Source organism: Lissotriton helveticus, chromosome 8 (genome assembly GCF_964261635.1).
Source record: "Lissotriton helveticus chromosome 8, aLisHel1.1, whole genome shotgun sequence".
In the NCBI taxonomy this organism is placed as follows: domain Eukaryota; kingdom Metazoa; phylum Chordata; class Amphibia; order Caudata; family Salamandridae; genus Lissotriton; species Lissotriton helveticus.
The window spans coordinates 282,416,110-282,437,424 of record NC_136069.1 but is presented as its reverse complement, the minus strand read 5'-3'; the positions used below and the strand labels follow the sequence as shown (position 1 = coordinate 282,437,424).

General features: G+C 46.0%; 1 protein-coding gene across 2 annotated transcripts in view; it reads left to right on the top strand.

Annotated features, from left to right (window-relative positions):
- The window catches only part of NPAT (nuclear protein, coactivator of histone transcription), a 358,220-nt gene that overhangs the window by 59,456 nt on the left and 277,449 nt on the right, over window positions 1-21,315 (top strand). For both annotated transcript variants that reach the window (XM_078657048.1, XM_078657050.1), the window contains exons 4-5: window positions 16,306-16,378; window positions 18,532-18,572. In XM_078657048.1, coding sequence (XP_078513174.1) covers window positions 16,306-16,378; window positions 18,532-18,572 — 114 coding nt within the window. The remainder of the gene's footprint in view (window positions 1-16,305; window positions 16,379-18,531; window positions 18,573-21,315) is intronic.

Below are 21,315 nucleotides of genomic sequence, written 5' to 3'. Positions count from 1 at the left end.
GAATAAATCTGCAGATCAAACCACATCAGGGCCCCAAAAATCCTCTGAGGGGGGTGGGTCCCAGAATCCTTCCAATGCCCAGAAGAAACCTTATTGTTATCCCTGTAAACAGGTGGGTCATTTGAAAACTGACAGCAGTTGCCCAAAGAACAACAATAAGGAGAACATACCCCCAAGTAACATTCCCAAACCTCCTGTTACTACTAGTAGTAATCCCCCAGGTGGTGGGAGTGCCCCCAAGAATTTGGGTGCATTTACTTTGGGAGTTCCTGGGGACTCTGGCCTAACCAGGTCCCCTGACTTAGATACTTTTGTCTGTGAAAATGGCATGGGGTTTGCCAACTTCACTACTTGTCCCAACACTATGAGCAAGTACAGACAGGAGCCCCTCATCAATGGTTCAAAAGTTGAGGCCTATAGAGATACAGGGGCTAGCATCACCATGGTGACTGAGAGTCTAGTCCCCTCAAGGCAACTTTTACCTGGTGCCACATACCAGGTGACCAATATTGATGGAGTACAGAGAAATCATCCCATGGCAGTGGTAAATCTCAGCTGGGGAGGTGTCACTGGCCACAAGAGAGTGGCAGTGTCACCAAACTTGCCTGTAGATTGCCTACTGGGGAATGATTTAGAGCTCTCAGCCTGGGCTGAGGTAGAGCAAGAAACCCATTTTAAAATGGTGAACCTCCATGGTAAGGTTAGTGGGGCAGTGGTAGCCACAGCCCCAGTCCAAGATGTCCTCCCTGAACAGGTCAGGAGGGCTGTGCCAGTCACAGCCCAATCTCAGACAGCTTCCTTCCCAGAAAAGGTTAGCAGGGCTGTGATGGTCACAGCCCATACCCAAACTGAGTCCCTTCCTGAAAAGGTTGGTGGAGTTGTGATGGCCACAGCTCAAACTCAGACAGATGATAGTGTTGTGAGGCCTGAAACTATGGATCACTCCACTCAGACAGAGAGCATTGAGGAGGAAGAGAAATCTCCCTCCCACCAGACTTTAGGAAAGGATCAGCCTCCTCAGGGAACTGACCTAACCCCTTGTGAAGAAACTGCCCCAGAGGTAGTCAGGCCTAGCCTGGCAGAGCCCCTGATGTCAGTGGACCCTTCCAAGGTGGGACCCAGTCTGGAGCAGGTAACCTGCCCCTCTCTACCCTGCCTCAGTCAGCCCAGGGCTGTAGAGGTCAGGGAGGCCAGTGGTGGACCCCAAAGGGCCCCCTGTCCAAAAGAACTTCCCAATCAGCAGATTAAGGGCACTGAAGCTAGTAGTCCTAGCCAAGTGAAAATAAAACATACTCCTGAGGGATCCCCCTTAAAACTAGTTAGGGACCTCCCACAGATGGACACTGTTGGGCACAGCCAAACTTGGGACCTGAGGGCCCCAGACCTGACCTGTCCCTCCAGTAAGCCAAACAGAGGGACCCAGCCTCCAGCTTAAGTCAACCAGAGGTTGACCCTGAGAGCTCACAGCAACTCAGTCCTGGAAAGAAAGGCACACATGGTAGATGGTAATTGGAGGAAGTTGAGCCCAACATTAGTGGAGCCTCACTTCAGTACTCCATTTCAGCACCAGCCTTTTCCTTTGCCAAAACACACCACAGGTAGAGATTCCCTATGGTGGAGACCCTCAGATACCCTTAGGGTGAGGGATTGCTTAGTGGACCATGAGATAGGGGGTAACCATGCCGGTGCTGGTACTTCCTTATATGGCCACTCAGGCAATATAGGCTTACCTGGCAAGGATAGCCTTATCTCCTTTCGTTTGGGGGGGGGGGGGGTTTATGTAGGAAGGTAGATCCCTGACTATGGTTGCCCCCAACTTTTTGCCTGGTGTTTTGCTGGTTTTCTGACTTAGTTGACCTGGGGCCCTGCTATTCAGGACCCCAGGCCTACTGCTCTCTCTGTAAAATGGATTCCATGTACCTATAGGTACATATCTAATTGGATACTGAGTCACCTTATCAGTCCCTGTACAGTGTACCTTAGGTACCCAGGGCATAGGTGTGCCCAGGGCCTACCAGGGGCTGCAGCATGTATTATGCCACCCCTGGCTGGCCATCCAAATCTGACACAACTGGCTGCACGACAGCTGGGGCAAGGTGGTGTAATCACCCTTTGCTTTAGATATAGTATTCCTATATCTAACCCTAAAATGGACACACAGATCTCCTATCAGTCACTCCTATGGCAGGCCTTGACAATCCTGAAGGCAGAGTGCTTGGAATCGTATGAGATAGTGCTCTGGCATGAGCTGAGCCTGTCTGCGGCTTTCGGGATCCATCCCTTAGCCGTTTCCATGATATCGCATACCATATACTCTTAAGTGCATTATAATCCTCGCGGTTATATGCCAACTCTGGTATCGCTTTATCAAAACATGTCGAGTAAGGTGTCATACGAATTGGAATACTAACCCCTCGCCAATTCTGGCGACGGGGTTAGCATTCCACCCTTCTAGAGGGACACGACATGTATGTAACCTGTAACCCCGGTTAAAGTTAGACAGAGCCTTAGCTCCACAAAATGGATGCTGCCACCGAGACACAAGTCTGCCCTCCTGCTGCTGGGAGTCCTCCCAGACCAGGAGGCAAGGACAAAGGGGTTCCTGCCAGGGGCGGTGCCAGCACCGTCCCAGACAGGATTTTGTGTATCCTAGGTAGGCAGGGCTTTAGAGGAAGGTGACTGCAAGTGGCACCCCGGTGCTCACTGTGCATAGGCCGGCTGGAACCAGTTCCAGGGGCACTCCAGCCCCTGGTCTGGGGAAAGCCCGCCAAAGGAGAGGGGTGTAACCACCCCCCTCCTAGTCCCACCCATAGGGCAGGACTTAGTCGCGTGCCAGCCCCTTTTTGCAGGATAAAGGTAGGAACTGGCCCCCTTCCAAAGCAGATCATCTTTGAATCCTGAAACTACTTTCCACGAAAGGAACTCAAGACTTCTTCCCAAGATTCTCCCTTGTGACTAAGGAGTAGTCACCCTGCAGCAGCAGGCACCAACCAAGCATCGCGGTTTGTTGCCAGTCTCTCCTCCGGATCAAGACTGCTCCAGCACGACGAGAACCGGCTTCCCTGGCACCTCTGACCTCAACCTACATCATCAGCCCAGCTGTGATCCGTGGGTGCGACGAGACCTCGAGGGACCGGCCATCTTCAGAACTGCACGACGCTTGTCCAGCACGACCACCGAGTGACCCTCGACCGAGTGCTTTGGGGTAAGAGAAGCCCCGACCCTGAGCAGCTCCAGCACCGAAGTTCAGCCCCCCTGCATCCATGAGATCTGCGTGGGGCCCTTCTGCTCTTTGCTGCTCACCGCGTTGTCCAGGTCGCTTGCCCGTTGGCTAGTGGCCCTCTCACGACGCTCCACGACGACAACCACTGCTGGTCTGGTTGCTCCAGACTAGCCCTTGCTCCCCTCCAAAAGAGGAGCACCCTGGACCCTCCTGGTCCACTCAAGACGCCATTTTAGGTCCACCGCGTGGGCCTTGCATTTGCCAAGACTTGTTGCCCAATCCTGGGTCCAGCGACGTCGACAGCAAGAACCTTCGTGGGACAGTTCGCACCTCCATCCTGGTCGCCGACAACACCTCCTGGTCCGAGAGACTGCAGAGCCCAGCAGCGCCCACTCACCTGGCTGAGGTTACTTCGTCCGGTGCCATCCTGGTGCCCACTCAAATCACTGGCTAGTGATTCAGAACTTGGTCCCCTCTGCTTACAGGTTTCTTCTTCCCTGATCCAGGCTTGGATCACCACGAACTCCTTCACTGGTCGCCTGCCAGCAACTTCTTTCTTCAGGCTCCTGGATCTTCAACGAGGGTTTCCGACGCAACTTGAACCCTATGCAGCCGCAGCCCCTGGGCTAGGTAAACCAAGTACTCCGGTGCTTCAGCATAGTCCAACACTCTAAGTGTTCGGATCCACTCTTGTTTTCGACCCACCTAGTCGGGTTCGCCCGAGAACAGTAACTTTGTCTTTGCTAGCCTCCATAGACTTTTTCCCGCCTTACGCGTGAGAGTTCCCACTCTGCACACGACGTCCACAGGCCTCCTGCTTCTAATCTAAGGGTTTAGTATTGTAGGCCTAGCGTTTCTAAAGTCTATGAGAATAGTTACTTACCTGCTAGTAATTCGCATTCCACTTTTGTAATATATGGTTTTTCGTGCCCCTCGGGCATTTGTGTAAATTGTGCGACTTAAAGTATTTTCGTAAGAGTTTTGTTGTGTGCTTAGCTCCCTGACTCATAAAGAGTTCAGGGTAGACTTGTTATAAATAAATATCTGTTTATTTTCATAACAACTTGTGTGGTGTCCTTTCACTTGGTGTTCAAGGGGTAAAGTGATGGTAAAACAGCTGGCTTAACACGCCCTCTAGAGTCTTAGCCTTAGACTGCTCGTATCCATGCTACTAGGATAGCTGGTCTATAAGGTTGACTTACAACTAATCATCAATAAGGGTTGTTTGGACTGATACAGAGTGCTCACTAGAATAGTGAACATTATATATCAGGCCAACTTCTCACACAAGGGCAGTTGGGTGCCGAGTGATGAGGCCCAATGTTATCCAACGGGGTATAGGAGGCCTCCGGTTGATGGCTGCAGACAAGCAGGCCACTGGGTTGGGTGAGCAAAGCTCCTGGACTTAAGCTCGCAAAGCTCCTGGACTTAAGCTCAGGGGAAATAGGGGTTTAGGCCAGCACAAAAGATGCACCCTCAGCGGCACTGGGGCGGCAGGGTGAAGTGTGCTGTTTTGGCATCGGAAGCCCTGTAGCTTTCAATGGGGAGTCTCCGGTTTGCAAAACCACTCCAGGCTCGGAGACGAAGGTCTTCTGGATGTGGTCACTACTTTGAGAGGTAAGGTGGGATGTTGGGGGTTGGCTAGGTACCGTCTGTTGGGCCTCCCAAGGCCGCGGGACGTCTGGTGGAGGGGTGCCCTTTAGGGTCGGATATTCTTAACAGCTCCTGGTCGTGGTTGGGGGGACCTTCCGGTTTGAGGCTGCAGGCATCGGCGGAGGCAGATCAGGGGTCGCCAGCTCTCTGGTCAGGATCGCCAAGGGGACCTCCTCATGGTGTTTGCCTACTCGACCTCGGGCCGTGGGTGGCGAGTACAGAGTGGTGCAGATTTGCGTATTCCGGCCGGGCCAGAGGTTGTTGATGAACAAATCTGGTGTTCACGGGAGACAGTCTTTGTGGTTGAAGGCAGGCAGGTCCTCCTGGGCTTTCGAGGTTGCTGGCTGCAGGACACACACCGGAATTTCACAGGAGCAGGTTCGAGGTGGAGACAGGCTGGTAGGCCTGGGGCCAAGTCAGTGGGCGTCTTCCTCCTTGTTAGCTTCGGCACAGCTGTTCCGTCCTTCTTCTTTTCTTGTAGCTGGTTCTAGTCTGAGGAAGCAAGGTTCAGGGGTGCCCCTAAATACTAGATTTAGGGGTGTTAGAGGTAGGTGAAAGGTTGGGACCAATGGGTCCCTTCCCTGGGGTGGGTGCACCCCCTATTATGCCACCCTCCAGTGAGAGGTGGGCATAAGCCTTTCCCTGGTTGGCTGAGCCCCCTATCTGCAAGATGGCTGGGACTGAGAGCTGTGCTTCATCTCTCCTCCCCCACCTGAGGGGTGGAGTTGCCAGAGGTAGGCAGACCTCCCTTCCTCACTAGCTTTTCCCGCCGGTTCTCCCGCCCAAAGTAGGGGTCAGAACCAGTGGGGACCAGTTGTTGGGAGCAGAAAGTGTCCTGGGGAAAGCTCTCAAAGGTGGCTAGCCTTTGAAGCTTCCCCTTCGTGGACCCTGCCCATCCTGGAGGAGGAGAATTCTCACCTCGTCCCAGGATGTGCATTGTTTCAGGCTCCCGATAGCAGCAGGCTCTCGACCCAGAAACATGTCTGGTGGTGGCAGCTGAAAGCAGCCCTTCAACCAGGACACTAGTGGTAGGTTAGTTTTCAGGGAGCATCTCTAAGGTTTTTCATTAAATTCCACACTGCCATCAGTGTGGGTATAATGCGCGTAGAAGTTTGATACCAAACTTCTCAGTTTTCAGTGTAGCCATTATGGTGCTGTGGAGTTCGTAATGACAAACTCCCAGCATCATATACTCTTAATGGCAGCACTGCACTTACCATGTCATAAAACCTAAATATTCAGGGTGTATTAGTTGGATATGACCTTTCTAAGTATTTTTGCCTATATCTTTGCCTGTATACTGTTCTCTATGTTTAAAAATGAGATGGGTCTATAGGACTCACGTTTATCAGTGGGCTTGTGTAGGAGGCTGGCTTAGTATCTCGTGCGCTCTAATTCAAATTTGTACACCCTGCACTAATCCAGACAACCATTATGGTGATTTTTAGTGGTCTTTGATAACCATATAAAGCTCTCAAAGTTCTAGCTGTGGAGAGCAGCCTTGAGGTTTATCTTGAAGGAGTGTAAAGCAGCTTGTTTAACCATATTTAATCGTCAGTGTAGATGTGATGAAAAAGAACCACACAGTGTTTTATAAAAAGAAGTCTATTTATTATACAACACAATCACTAACATATTGGTATATCTCCTACCTGAAGATATCAACACAACACACAAGAATACTTTGAAATAATAAGGTAAGTAGTACAAGTATACACTGGTCTCTAGGGGGAGACTAAACCATACATTAAGAAAGTGGAATATGAACTACAAAGGAGAATGAGACTTGGACCAGAAGACTCAGAGGAGCTGAGGACACAAGTAGCCAGCCATGGTAAGCACCCAGGAACCCCACGGAGGCTGTGTGCAGAGTGGAATTACAGCTGCATGCCCAATGGAAGTCAATGGAGGAGTTGTGGCTGCCGTTTTTATATGATGACCCTTTCCGGAGGAAAAAAGGTTGGAGAGTCCCCCCACGTGTGGATGCCCCAGGAACCAGGCTACCTGCACCAGGGAAATCTGGGTGCATAGGGACGAAGTGAAGTCGGAACCTGCTGTAGATGACAATGGGAGACCTTGAAGAAAATGCCTCTGGAGAAGACTGTGAAGGAGTCCGGTGATATCAAAGGGTGGATCCCTGAAGAGTCTATGTCACTCTGAGGTGACCAGGAGGCACAGAAGCACAATGGCCACCTATTGTGAGGTTCAGAAGAGATGACGGTGACCTTGTTGCTGCAGCTGTGCTAAGGAAGACCAGGAGCTGTGCACGAGCTGTCCCGCGTCAGAAGTCGATATGGAGGTGGTCGGTGTCCAGTGGGCGCACTGACAAGCCTTGGCAGCCGAAAAAATGCTCTCGTTGGGACCAGCAAGGTCCAAGGGACTCACCAAGAGCAGGAGAGTCAGAGAAGGCCCGAGCAAGCAGGGAATCCTAATGAAGCAAGAGTAGACCCACAGGTCGAAGGCACAGGAGTCGCTGAAGGACCTCAGTCAGCTCACGCTGAAGGACCTCAGTCAGCTCACCACAGATGTAGGCCCATGGTGCAGGGGATGCAGTCAGGACGTTGATCTTCGGAAGATGAGGTGCTGAAGGCTTGAGCTTCTTGTAGCCCAAAGATATTTAGAGTGCAGAGCCAGCAAGCCTTGGCACCAGCAGGTCGATGCGGTGTATAGGGACAGGGGTTTGGTCCCAGCGGCTCGACGAGGGCTACTGTCCTCAAAATGACTCAGGAGACTGGTCAGGCCTTTAGGAAGCTGAAGAACCACCACCTGTGTTGCTGGGCCTCGGGAAGTCCTTGGACGTCAGGAGCAGAAGAATGCTCAGCTTCGTTGCAGTGCTGCAGATGCAGGGGAGTGACTCCTTCATTCCAAGGGAGATTACTGCGTATGTCCTTGATGTCCACAGGCCTTCTGGAGAACCTTGATGAAGCACAGACATAGACGATGCAGAAGACTTGAGGAACAGCGAGACCAGGAGCAGCAGGAGTCTTCCTTGATGCAGTCTCTGTTCCAGTCCAATAAAGTACAAGTGTTTAGATGGTTGAAGAGTGTCTTGCTTTCAGAGGTGAGTCTTGTTCCACTTCGAATCTAAGGACCTACCCACAGGGAAATCCTTATGTACCCTAGGGAGAAGGTTGGAACGACTTGCCCCCCCCCCCCCACCTCCCCCCTCCAGAGGAGAGGCTGGACAGAATTTAGGATACTCCCCTGTACTTTGTCCAGTTTTGCTCCAAAGTGGAAATCAAGGATTCCTGAACTGGCTCAAACCGGAGTATGCAAGGAAGGCACACAATGTGCTCTTAAAAGCAGTCTGATGGTGCTGGCAAGCGCCCCCAACCCAATACACGAGGTCCTGTCTGGGGAGGTGGTTACACCTCCCTGTGACAGGAAACCTATTGTTCTGCCTTCCCCTGCTGGAGCTCAGCTCATCAGCAATAGGGCAGAATCGGCAGCAACACCAGCTTGCTGACAGACCTGAAAGGCTGTTACCAGGAGTACATGGGAGTTCTCTGAGGAGCCCCACATTACTTAGGTTCATACTTCCAGTACCGCAATTGGTGTTTGGGTGTGATTCCAAAATGTCGGAAAACAAACATGACCAGGTTTGATGCATCTATCATATAGTTGGACATCTCGTAATGAATGATGTTCACAATATATCTTAAAATGGCTGACCACACTTGCAAAGCCTGGAGACTCGACTCTGGGGTTTGTAGGGGTGTTCTGCTCATTCAAGGGCAATTGTGGATGTATCAAAGTACTTACCAAAACCAATTTAGGGGAGAAGGCACAGGTCCTGGGGGTCCTGATTAGCAGCAACAAAGCAGACTAAGCCAAAAACATACTGACATCAGGCACAAAGTGGGGGTAACTATACTAGATAGATCCTACCTTCCTACAGATTGTCTGTTTTGAGCATCACAATGATGGATGCCATGCATAGGTCTCTTGGGAGAATGCCATCTGCCTTGACCTCCAGGAACGTGTTACAGAGCGATTATATTTGCTTACTCGTGAAGTCTTTATAGTATTCTATGGAGAACCCATTTGGTCCCAGGGCCTATCCCAGATTGGAGATCCTTAATCACATCTCTTATATCTCCTTCCTCTATTTCCACCTCCAACCCATACTGATACTACCTGAATTAAGTGGGGGAAACAGTATCCTTCAGGAATGTTCAGAGCCCCTCGTCCTGTACTGCAATTGTGCTTCTTTATTCATTGCTGTAGTATTCAGCAAAAGCTGCTGCATCATCATAAGCTCCTGCTATTTTGGCACCACCTTGTCCATTCAACACTGTGACGCATCTATTCCCCTGGTATAGTCTATCAAACCAGTCCAGTGCTCGAATGTAAGTTGGTTTATTATGATTGTATTGAAGAAATGATATATCGTTTTATAGCATGTGAGCTTGTACGATAGGGGGGAACTAGTAAATAATGCTGTGTGTGATGTTTATGTAACTATTGACTGCACAGTGCCATTACACTGCCAACGTAATTTAAACAATAAAATAGGTTTAAAAAAAAAAATCAAACCTTTCCAGTAACTACTTGCATGCCTTATTCCCAGTGACATAAAGTCGTTTGTGCATGGTTAGATATTGGTTTTGTGCCTCACTATAGGTCACGGTATTCTATTTGATTATGTTTTAGTTGATACTCTACTGGTTTGTCTGTGGTAGAGAGTTTCTCCAGTGTCGGTATTTCTTTGTATGTCTGTTCCATCTCTCTTCGGTCTGAGTTTTTTTAGCTGCTTTATAAGCTTCTCATACCAGAGACTCAACCTGCATACTGTTTTCAGTAAAATATCTCTCTCTGGCTTCCCTGTCTTTCAGCATTTCTTCCAAGGACCTAGCCTCCATCCACTCCCATTTTTATTCTCTTCACCCCAAAATTCTACCCATAGTGGGTAATGATCTGATATGCCTCTGGCCAGACAAATGAGCAGCCCTGATTTTGCTTAGTGTATATCTATAAGTAGTAAAGTAATCTATATGTGAATGGCAGTGATGGACCGTTGAATGGGACAAGTATCTTTCGTGTGGATACTGGATCCTCCAAATATCTGTTAGTTCAAAAGCCTGCAAGAATTTTGTCAACTTGGTACCTGTCTCCCTGCCCACTTTGGGATCTGTCCACGTCGATTGACCGTGTAAGGTTCAAGTTGCCTCCCATCACCAAAGTCCTTCCTTGGATCTGAATCAGCAGAGGTCCTATCTTTGCAACTACTCGCTATTCCTCAAACCAATCCCATGTTTCTTGCAGTGTCTGGCAGTTCAACATCTTGTGTTCGGCCATTACTCCCAGTTTTGTTAGGAACTTCATCATATATTTGATTCTACGGTTTCTCAGTTGTCTTTTGACTGGCTCAAAACTTAGTCATTGATTTTGGACCAGAACAGTAAAGTCCGATAAGATACGGATTGACACTTTTTCAAAGTGGAGTTGACCCTGTTTTCTAGCCTCCTGGAAGATAACATCCCTGCCCTGCGGTTCAATGATCACTCTCGGACTTGGGGAGGTGGGGTAAAAACATTGGAAAGTCCTTAAGGCATAAGTGTATTTAGGACCCAATGTTCTGCAAGGAGCTGTACATTTGGTCCCTCCATTCTTCTACTTACACCTACCATTCTTATATTGTTCCTTATGGATCTCCTATTAGAGTCCTCCAGTATTGCCCGTGCCATTTGATTGTTTTTCTGAAGTTTGGTTTCTCAAACTGAAACTTTAATGTGGGAAATACATTTGTGCTTACTTGATCACAGATTTTACGCAAGTCTGAACTGAACAGGTTGACCTAGACATTGACGGCAATGATTTTTCTCTCAAGTGTGGTTGTTTGTTGTTTACTATAGTAATTAAGTTCCTTAATGCATGCTCTGGTTCCTGTGTCGTTTGATCACTAAAATATCTGATAAATCGCTCCTTTTCCTCCATCTCCCCAACCAGAAGTTTTGCTCTGGAAAAAAAGGCATACTAGTCTATCTTAGTTTGTTGCTTTTTTTCCAGCCCATTTTGTATGATTTCAGGCTCTGTATCGCCACCATGGGTGGCTTCAATGTATTCCCTACTGTGATTTTGGTGGCAATGCGCACTGCACCCCACCAGCTACAACGGGGTGTTCGTCCGCCAGGCTGAACGCAAGGGCAGGCTCTGTTTGTTAACCCCAGCCTGATCGGTCAGGGGGCTCTTTACTATTTCACGGTCTTGTGAAATTGTAGTTCGTCCAGTGGGTGGTTACTGTAATCCAAATTATCTCTATTCCATGAAGATATCCCTGAGAGAGGTCTGTTTGCGTGTCACATATATAAGAACATTTGAAACAACGTACAAAATAAAAAGGAGATTGGTGCACAAATTGGAAACCCTTTTCTTCTGGGCTTTTGATTTTGCCTATAGATGCATTCTGGTGCATCTTATTGTGTGTTTATTCCCGAGAGAGGTCCTCTCCTTTCCCTGAACACCCCAAGGGTCGATTGGTTACCCGGGATGCTGGTAGTGGCTAATTCTATGTGAGTCTGCTTATTTCACCACAGTGGCGCTGATAATAATACACCATGAGCCCCTCTCGCCGATGTCGCACTTTACCATTTTCTGCAGTGAATTGTATGAAAATTGTGGGCTCTAAAGTGATTATGGAAGTCCTCCAGAAATCATTCTTCCCCTGTGTGGGATGCAATTGTATGCTATACTGCTCATCCATTTTGTTGCATCATTTACATTTCTCATACATTCCGTGCATTTGAAGGGTATTGACTGTATTAAAAAAAATAAATGTAAATTGATACTTGTATAGCGCACTACTCACCCGCAAGGGTCTCAAGGCGCTTGTACGAATACCGCTGTGGAACCCATCCTGGCTTTCCCTGTGAGGTGTCCACTCCTGGGCACCCCCAAGGTGGAGGCCAGGCATCCTTAGCGTTGTGGGGGCCGTTGTGGAGATTAAGCAAGCTATTGCCCGGAGTTGCAGAGTGGGACTCCATGATTGGAATAGGCACCGAGGCGAGAATTATCAGGTCCGTGGAATTTTTGAGCCCAAGACCCGCTGAGGCGGGGAATTGAACCCTGGTCCCGGGCTAGACCTCTGCATCAGGGTCTGCCGCTCTAACCATTGAGCCACACTTCTCCACTTTGAATTAATAACCATACTTTGCTTAGCTAGCAATGCAGCTATAGTTACAAATTTATGTCCGAGCCACTCAAATTCTAAAACATTTGTTAAGGGCATCTTTATTTATCCTTCCTTTTAGCAGGGTGTGTAAAATTGTTTAAGTGCTTTGGGAAATTTTTAAATGTAATTGAAATGTTGTGAAATTAAGCTTTTGGGGCAAAAGTGGTTTGCCAGCATCTTGTTTTCATTGAGATACTACCACACATAAAAACAAACAGAAGAGTGGTTCTAGCAGAAATTGTTTCTTGCCCAGATCTTTCCATGTATATCAGTCTCCTGCACGTGGAAATTATATAGAATTGCATAATGTGATAATTTGCACGTTTTCACAAATGTTGCATACAGTGAACATAGGCAATTTTGCAAATTTCATGGGCTTAGTTTAAAATTTCTGGCCTGGCTTAAGGCCATCCCTGAAGATCGCAGGCAGCTTCCCTCCCAAAATCAAGCAGTAGCCAGGCATAGAGTAGAAAATCCTTTTCCTCTTCCACTTGGGCCTTTACGATCAGTATGGTTGTATATATTATGCAAGGTATAATGTAGCTTCTACGTACATTTGATAAGATATCAGTCTTCTGTTAAAATCGATACTGTTTCAGTAAAGCAGCTGGCATTAAGCCATTACTATAACAACATTTCTTTGGGTGTTCTCTTTCTCATGTACTCGTAACAGGTATAGTTTCAAGGTGTCTCATCACACGTAATAGTTTGTATATATTTAATAGCAGTGACTTGCACCCGACTGCTGATACCTTGCAGTAGTGGAAGCATTAGTTAGCATAAGGAAATTCCTCCTGTCCAATTCTAATGAGTTGCTCATATTTCAGGATAACCATAGTGTACGTTACAGTATCTAGTGCTTCATGTGAATTTCCAAATTTTGTTTGGGGGAATTAGGTCAAGATGTCTGCACCCCTTGAATTTCCATAGTGTACTTTACAGTATCTAGTGCATCATGTGAATTTCCAAATTTTGTTTGGGGGAATTAGGTCAAGATGTCTGCACCCCTTGAATTTCCATAGTGTACTTTACAGTATCTAGTGCATCATGTGAATTTCCAAATTTTGTTTGGGGGAATTAGGTCAAGATGTCTGCACCCCTTGAATTTTCATTGTGGCAATAATTAAGCGCATAAGGAATCAGTGCATGTACTGCATACAATATTTTACTTTAGTCACTAGGTCATTTTTAGGTCTCGCCTCTCAATGCACATGCGCATTGAGCGGAGCGAGACTATAGGGGCTTAAACAGACTTTAAATAACTGGCAATTTGATGCTGTGCCCGTGCGCTTTTAGGTCAATGCGCAAGCGCATTGACCTAAAATGCGCGTGCACAGCATCAAATCGTCAGCCATCTGTTGCCCAGCTTGGTGCCGCTCCACCCCCTGCGGCATCAAAGGCTTTCACGGCCGGCCTGCCGTGCTTTCAGTTTGACGAGCGCTGCATTGTTTTCACGGCCGGCCTCTGGCCGTGACTCGCATTTCTCCTTCCTTCGTGCCCAGCCCCCCTCCCAGCGCTGCCTTGTTTGTGTTAGCCTCCTATTCAAGACAATTTATTGAGGCGCATATGGCTGCACAGTTGGCTCTCGTCGACCATTGAATCCATTTTTACCATAAACAAGTACCTGCGACACGGCTAATGAACTTCTCTGCAGGCTATTGGATTTCACTTTTTTCTTCTTCATTATCCCGACTTTTTCTTCATTTTCCCTTTCCACAAAAAAGATTTTTTTTTATGAAGTCACACATCAAAGAATTTTTTTTTGCAGAACAAGTGAGGGTTGCATTTCAGGAAAGAACGAAACAGTGCAGTCACGATGCAGGCAAACGCTTGCCCTTTGGCAATAATTACATTCCAGTGGCAACGGTGCCAGAAGTGAAACTTGTGTAAGATACCACAGTCACTGATGTGTCAGCTTACTCCTGCTAATAAAATACTACAGTCACATGTTTCGAAACTGAAATAATTCGGAAAAATAGACCTTTTGGTCAGAAAAGCCACCGATGTTTAACCTTAACCAGCAGAGCTACCTTTGCATCTGGAGTTTCCGATTGCTGTTTGGTTCACATTTCTTAATTTTTTTTTCACTTCTCAGCACGACATAATATCAATTTCAACTGCAACATGTTAGGAATCAGCAATATGTTCCTTAACGTAGTGAACACACACTGCATCAATTATCCCTACAAACAAAACTCCTTCTCTTCCAGCAGGGTAGCTTTCCTAAAAACCAAGACCCCAGGTGTTCCTCGATTTTCCTCAGTGTTAGGAGCCAGACTCACTGCCAGCACTTTTTCTTGTTAATCTCTTTGGCTTTCCTTCTTTCCTACATACTTGCCTTCTCGACGAATTCAGCCACCCACTGATGTATTTCATTCAATTTAAATCTCCTCCCCTCCCCAGCCGCCAGCACCTCCCCTCTCTCTCCCGGCGGAATACATGGTTCCTTTCGGACACTTTCGTTTGTTAATTAATTAGAGCTCTACAGCCAGGCTCGCATTTCTCCTCCCCCTCCCCAGCCGCCAGCACCTCCCCTCTCTCTCCCGGCGGAATACATTGTTCCTTTCGTTTGTTAATTAATTAGAGCTCTTTGTCTAACTCTTACACGTAAGCTTACTGGGCTGGGCTGTGGATGGCTCCGATGCGGGATTCCAGAAAAAATCATTAGCGGTGCATTAACAGGCAATGATATCACTTCCTGAGTTTCCGCTCCTGTTTGTGTTTAAATTGTACAACAGGTGTTTATTTATATACATTTGGACACTGTGCGGATTTTATAGTAACCACACAGCGCCCGCTTCAGGGACGTCGAGCTTTATATTATTGTCTTTCCTCACGGGTGCTGAGGGGGAGGGGCATGGCTGCTTTGTGTACATTCCTCCTGCTACTGCAAAATGAAATGCAGCTCCACCACCGCAGAACACGCTGCTCTTAGTTGGCACTGAATTATCCTGCACATCTCGCTTGTTGCTCACAGTTCACTTTAAGGAGTACAATAAGCTCCACTTCCTCATAGTTCAGCATACCGGCATGTTGAGGGTCCGTGAGTGGAGCAGGATACAGCGGTAAGTGCACCCAGTAAGACTGCAACCATACCAAGGCTCAGTCATCAAGTTTTAAACTGATACATATTAGGTTTTGTTATCGCAGTCCCTCAAAATATTTTGTCACGCATTTCAGAGCGCCAGTACTTGCTTGAATTACTGTGCTGGTAATGCGTTGGAGGTCAGAGTTATGATCAGCCCTTTACAGGTCACAAACTCTCGTGGCTGCCAGCTTTTGACCCAGCTTTACTTCAATACTCATGGGAGTCCTGGCAGCTTCTTTTCCCCTCCCCTCCTCCTTTCGCTTTTCCTGTTGGTCCCGTCAACTTCTCTACTCCACTCGGACCCCTCCACCTCTCCACCTCCCCCCCTATGACGGAAGTCACAGCAGATTCTCTGCATTCTTTCTTTATTACACACTTAAAGTGCACAGCTTACACCATTGAAAATCCTCCTATTAATTAAAAAAAATTAAAAGCCATTATTATTTGTAATATCAATACATCTAAGTCACGTAAATACAAAACATGTTGCATTACAAATGCTATAGGTGTCACATTTGCGAAAGTGATAACTATTGGCATTGTAAATGACAAAGCTATTAATTTAGCTATTTTAAAAAACAACACATAAATAAAAAAAATGTCATTTATAAGACCAATAGCTCAAACTTTCCTAATGCGAGACCTATTGCATTTCCAATGCTTGTTCTGTTGAAATGTGCTGCTAGACCTTCTGGGTTGTGTCGTACCATAGCTCCGTCAGGATCACCTCAGTTCCCCTACCTCTCTTGTTGACTTCAGTATCATTGTAGTGCACTTGATGGCAAATTTATCAGTATTACTAGAGCATTAGCCAAGCAGGACTTTTGCCCTTGATGCAGTACCAAGACTGCTACCTACAATTTGTAGCAGATAAGGGACAATGTTAATGAACTTGTCCCTTCCTATGCTGCCTTCTAGGTATGTTATTTCTCAAGTGAGCTAAAAACAGAAATAATAAATCACTGTCTATTGAGTTATATCTATTCATCCTTCCTGACATCTTTTCTCCGTTTTTCTTTTCTTTCTGTTTTGTTTCATCACTAGCTCCCCCAAAATATCACTAGATATTCCACTTCTCCAAATATTGTGAAAGGCTGTGCTACCTTGATTTGCACATGTTGTTTCAAATCTGTAATATGAATACTTAAGATGTCAATCTTTGTCTTTCAGAAACGACGAGTGAAGTTCCAGCAATGGTATCATCGTTATGGAAGAAACTGGAATACACAATTTCTCAAATTAGGTAATCAATAATTGTTGCATTTTTGTGAACATTACATTCGGCAATTCAGTGTTACCTTTATAATAAAGTGAATATTTATAATGTATGATTGAAATGAAATAGTTGTTGTGGTGATACTTGTGTACCAGTATGAACTCAAATTAAGTGCTCCATGGTCAGCCCTTGCTCTGAAGAGGAGAAATTGCCTCTCCTGGTGTGAACGAACAAGAGATGCAAACCAACCAGGCTCTGATGCTTCAGGCTCCGGGAGTAGGTGGTCTTGGTTTCCATCGTTTATGTCCACTCTCTCAGCTGGGAGACTGGCAGGCCTTGGCCCCCAGATTACAGGCAGAGGTTTTGCTGAAATTCTCCTCCTCGCACAGCTCGACTGGCTGCTTGACACATGACCATTCTGAGGGCCTTGAGCTCAGGGCCGGACTGGGAACTGAAAGCAACCCTGGCAACTTTTACCAAAGCAGCCCCGTCTGGCACATAGCGAGCAAACTTAGCGAGCAAGCCCGACTACTACTAGGAGGCTTTGAGGGGGTTCTCCACCCAATGAACATTTTGGAAAAAGACAGACCAATATGGTGAATTTTACAGCACATTTTTCATTACATATTCAATTGTATTAACTTTCAAAGCACAGTAAATAGTGGATTACCCACCCAGTCATATGTACCCATAGACATTCTTTCAGAGAGCACCAAAAATAGACACCAGTAGTAAATCAGAGATAACAAAGTAAAAGTGAGACCAGCCCCCACATGAGTGAAGATATTCTATTGCTGGGTTGAGATTTTATTCTTCTAGTGCGAGTACTTCGAGTGGGAGGATGTGAAATTGCATTCACAAGATAAGGAGGCGGTTCTGCAGGTTTATTAACTTCATATTTGGTCTGGCATATATTTTCTTCCTGTCCCATAATTTTTAGGTTTGGAGTCTGATTCCCTACGAGTTAGCAAGAAAAAAGGGACAAACAGACTAACCAAAAATTACTGTTATGGTGATTCAGTACTCTTTCTGTCCTGGGCGGTATTGCTGTCCCTCTACCCATTTTTTTCTTTCGCAAGATCACGCTACGTGCTCAAGAGCTAATTTGGCTTCTTTAAGTTAAAGATGTATGGTTTTCTTTTCAGAGTTCCCTCTTGTTTGGTTAGAATATTGACCAGCCTTAAATGTAGTATACCTGAGCATCTATGAGTTTTATATTGTGGGTGTTTAAATTAAACACTTTTTAGTTAATTTTATAGCATGATTAAGGTTAGGAGTGTGTTCTTAGAATCTGTGAATATGGAGCCATATAGCAGTGCAGTTCTCTAAAGCCCCACAAAAAATTAAGGGGATTCTTTTACTCGCATGCCTTTTTAGAATGGGAGTGTGAAATTTCCTTCATTTGAGCTTACACTGTAAAAAACAGAAAGCATTATGGTCCAGTTTTGGGGCTATATCTTCAAACAAATTTAAACCAAATGTCTTCTTCCCCAAGTCTAATCCCCTAATGTTATTATTAGAACTTTATTCCTTCAGTGTAGTCTAATAAGGTGGTTCTCAGACTGATATTAAAATTATACATTTAAAACAGTATGCTAACTATGATTACCTGCGGTTTCTAGATACATGCTTTTAAAACTGTACAGAGAATCTGAGCATGAGTCTATGCCTCTGGTTGCATGGTAAATATGAATTCAATATGGTTTTACTAATGTTATCGAAATATGGTGCACAGAGTGGATGTGGCCAGTGTAAAGCTTAAAACTATGTTTTTAACCAGGTATTGAATTTCTGATCGTTGAAATAGCCTCACACCAGAAGAACATTTTTGGGGCATCTCCCCATGTACGTAGTTTGTGGAAGTATTTAAGGAATCCAAACGATTTTATTAGGATTAGGCATATAGTGTAGCACGCCATTAATTAATTAGGATGTTTTTCTTCACCTGTGCTCTCAAAGAAATCTTTCTGCTCACCGAAAACTGGGTCCTTCACCCCGGGTAGCATAGGTGAAATTTGGTTAATGTTTGTAAAGCAACTAATCTGTACTGCAGTGATATATATTTTCTGTGTTGCTTTTAAAGAAATGATTGCTCAATTTACGTTTTTAGGATGAAGAGTTATTTAATAGTGTGTACTTATTTTGAGTTCTATGCTTGAGCCTTTTGTCTTTTTTTGTAGGATCATGCAAAATTCTGCTTCATTTTCTGCTCATCAAAGAGGTTAGTTATTTCTGGATCTAATGTGGTTATTTATGTGATAATTATACATACAGTTGCCTACCCCTGCTGGGTGACACTGCATAAACGGCTCAATTCACTTCACTTATTAAACTCTCTTCCCCCTATTGTGTTACCTTCAAGTTTTTTAGGGTCACATCTGATAGATCCTCTAAGGCCCCAACATCAGCTGCTGTTGTTTTGGATAACCGCGGTTCTGACAGGTGTTTCTCACTCAGCCCTTATTGAGTTAAGCTCAAGTAAAATGGACGGTGTAGGGAGAAACCTGTCCGAATCTGTCATTGAACAGTGATATATTTGGAGCACCTCCCTACAACAAGTCTGATAAATAGAAAAAGCACAAGACAAAGAAGTTGAATTGTTTTTGGCTTCGCCATTCAAATGCTGTGCTTTCAGGCCTTACTCCTGCACTCCACTGGTGGAGCCAGCGTCTTGACCTGCTCTGCGAAACCCTGGGTTCCCAAGAGCTAGGATGGTTCCCGGCCAACGTAAGGAATAGTACGATGCCATATTTGGCTCACCGACTCCCTCTGGTGCACCTCTGGGCCTCACAGAACTGCAAGATGCCCAAGTTGGTTTACTGCCAGAGATCCCCCCCCCCCGCATCCGCCCCCAAACGCCCGCTGGGCCTTCTGGATCCACCGTCTGACGCAGACTGACACTGCACCGGGTACCGTTTTTCACCCCTTTTCCCCTTAGGCGGTGTCCCCGACGATACCAATAGCGCTGCTCGACGACAAGCACATAATCATCACCAACTCTGAGCCAGTACCACCCCAGCACTGTTTGACATTGATGCCTGTGCCATCCAAGCCCTACCAGCCTCTGGACTCTCACCCCTAGATAGACACTTCCTTCCTGAAGGGATAGATGAGAAGGAAGGGTTTGATCCTATGGAACAGACCTTGATCCACCAGAAACCTGGTACAAGGAACTGGGTGCCGCCAGTGGTCTGGACATTACCCCTGGCTCTAGCATGCTTTCCCCTCCTGGACCGGTTGCGGAGGAAGGCACATCCTTTGCCACGTGATACTGTCACCAGTCAAGGTCCAGACCAATGTCTTGACAGATTTGCTTCACCCAGGATCGGGTTCAGCTAAACCCTTGCTCCCCTTCAGTGAAGCCCGCATCGAAGTTCTCTTGGGGGGGCTGGTCCACACCTTGCACAGAGGCTCCTGTGCACCGTATTATTGCCCTAACTCATCGTCCCGCCCCAAGAGACCCATCCTTCCTCTCCCAACACACCTCCTCTGAGAGCCTAATTGTGCTGGACTCAACAGCCAATGTCTGTCATAGTGCATTCGCTTCCACTTCACTGGACATGAATGCAAGAGGCTTGACACCTTTGGAAAGTACATTTTTTTTTCTTCCTACGGCGTAGCTTTGCTGTCCGTGAACATCGCATGCCTCTTGGGCTGTTATTCCCATGCGTTGTGGGACTCTGTTGCACAGTTGCTTCCATTTGAGGGCTGAGCCATCCTAAACCAAGCCTCATGGATGGTTGGGATGCAGCACAGTTCACCATCAGATGTGGGCTGGACACATGTACTTCCTTGGTAGATCCATGGCTTCTTTGGTGGCACTCTGTCCCCACACCTGGCTGCTCTCCACTGGGTTTTCGGTAGATGCCCAGACCTCCCTGATTGACAGGCCCTAAAATGCGTAGGGGTTTGCAGGGTAATTTTAGATTTTCCTCCAAATTAGGTAGTCGACCTGTCAAGGAAATGGTTGAAATATAGAAGGCTAAAGGAGTGACTACTGCCACATATGGGGCTGGCATCTGGGGTTATGCCTCCTCTACTGCTTTGCAAGTAGAAGAAAATAGTTTTTTTAAATGGCTTTTATGTCTACCGTTTTCAGTTTCTAATACAATTATACATCAGGAGGTTGGCTTGCAGTTTTTAAAAGCTATTTTCCTGGTGAGACCTCTGTTCTTATGGCTTTCCATATGGGCAAACGATGAGACTGGTTTCACCAGATCAATTATCTCAGATTGTTTAATCCTAGACAACATTTTAAGTATCCCTTGGCTATCGTACATTAATTCTTCCCTTGGTAGTTTGTTTAATTGATCTATCTGGTCGGACCCTATTTGGGTATTATTATTAACTAAGAGGAGGATTTAAGATACCCTTTACTGTATGGATTGCATCAGCATATGGCAGTTAATAGAACAAAATCATCAGTTATTTTTTATAAGTGACTTGATTTGGAGGAGGGTGGAAATAACTATCTATTGCATGTGACAAATATGCAGCATCGTTTTGTGCTGGTAAGATTGAGATGTGGCATTGTGCTTCATCTAGTGGCTTTCCCAAATATGAAGTTCTGTCCTTTAGATATTACCTTTTGCCCGTGTGATGGTCTAAGTGAGCAAAACACGTTGCACTTTTTATTGTTTTGTTAAATTTATCAGAATCTTAAGTGTTTTTATCTTAAACCTATGTTAATTGTACAGAATGTCAGATTACATAAAGCTGCTATGAAAAATTTGATTGCATTAAGAGAACCCTCTGTGTGCTATAATGCTGCCCTTTTTATATTGAAAGTCTTTTATTTGAGGAAAAGTCTCATGTGGACCCTTGAATTATGTTATGTTTTTAAGTACTGTATATAACGAATACATGTAATTGAATCCAATATTGAGATGTTTTAATGTATTTAATATATGTTTTTGCTCTTATGTACTTTGATGGCTGTTTATAATATCTGAATAAACTTTTAT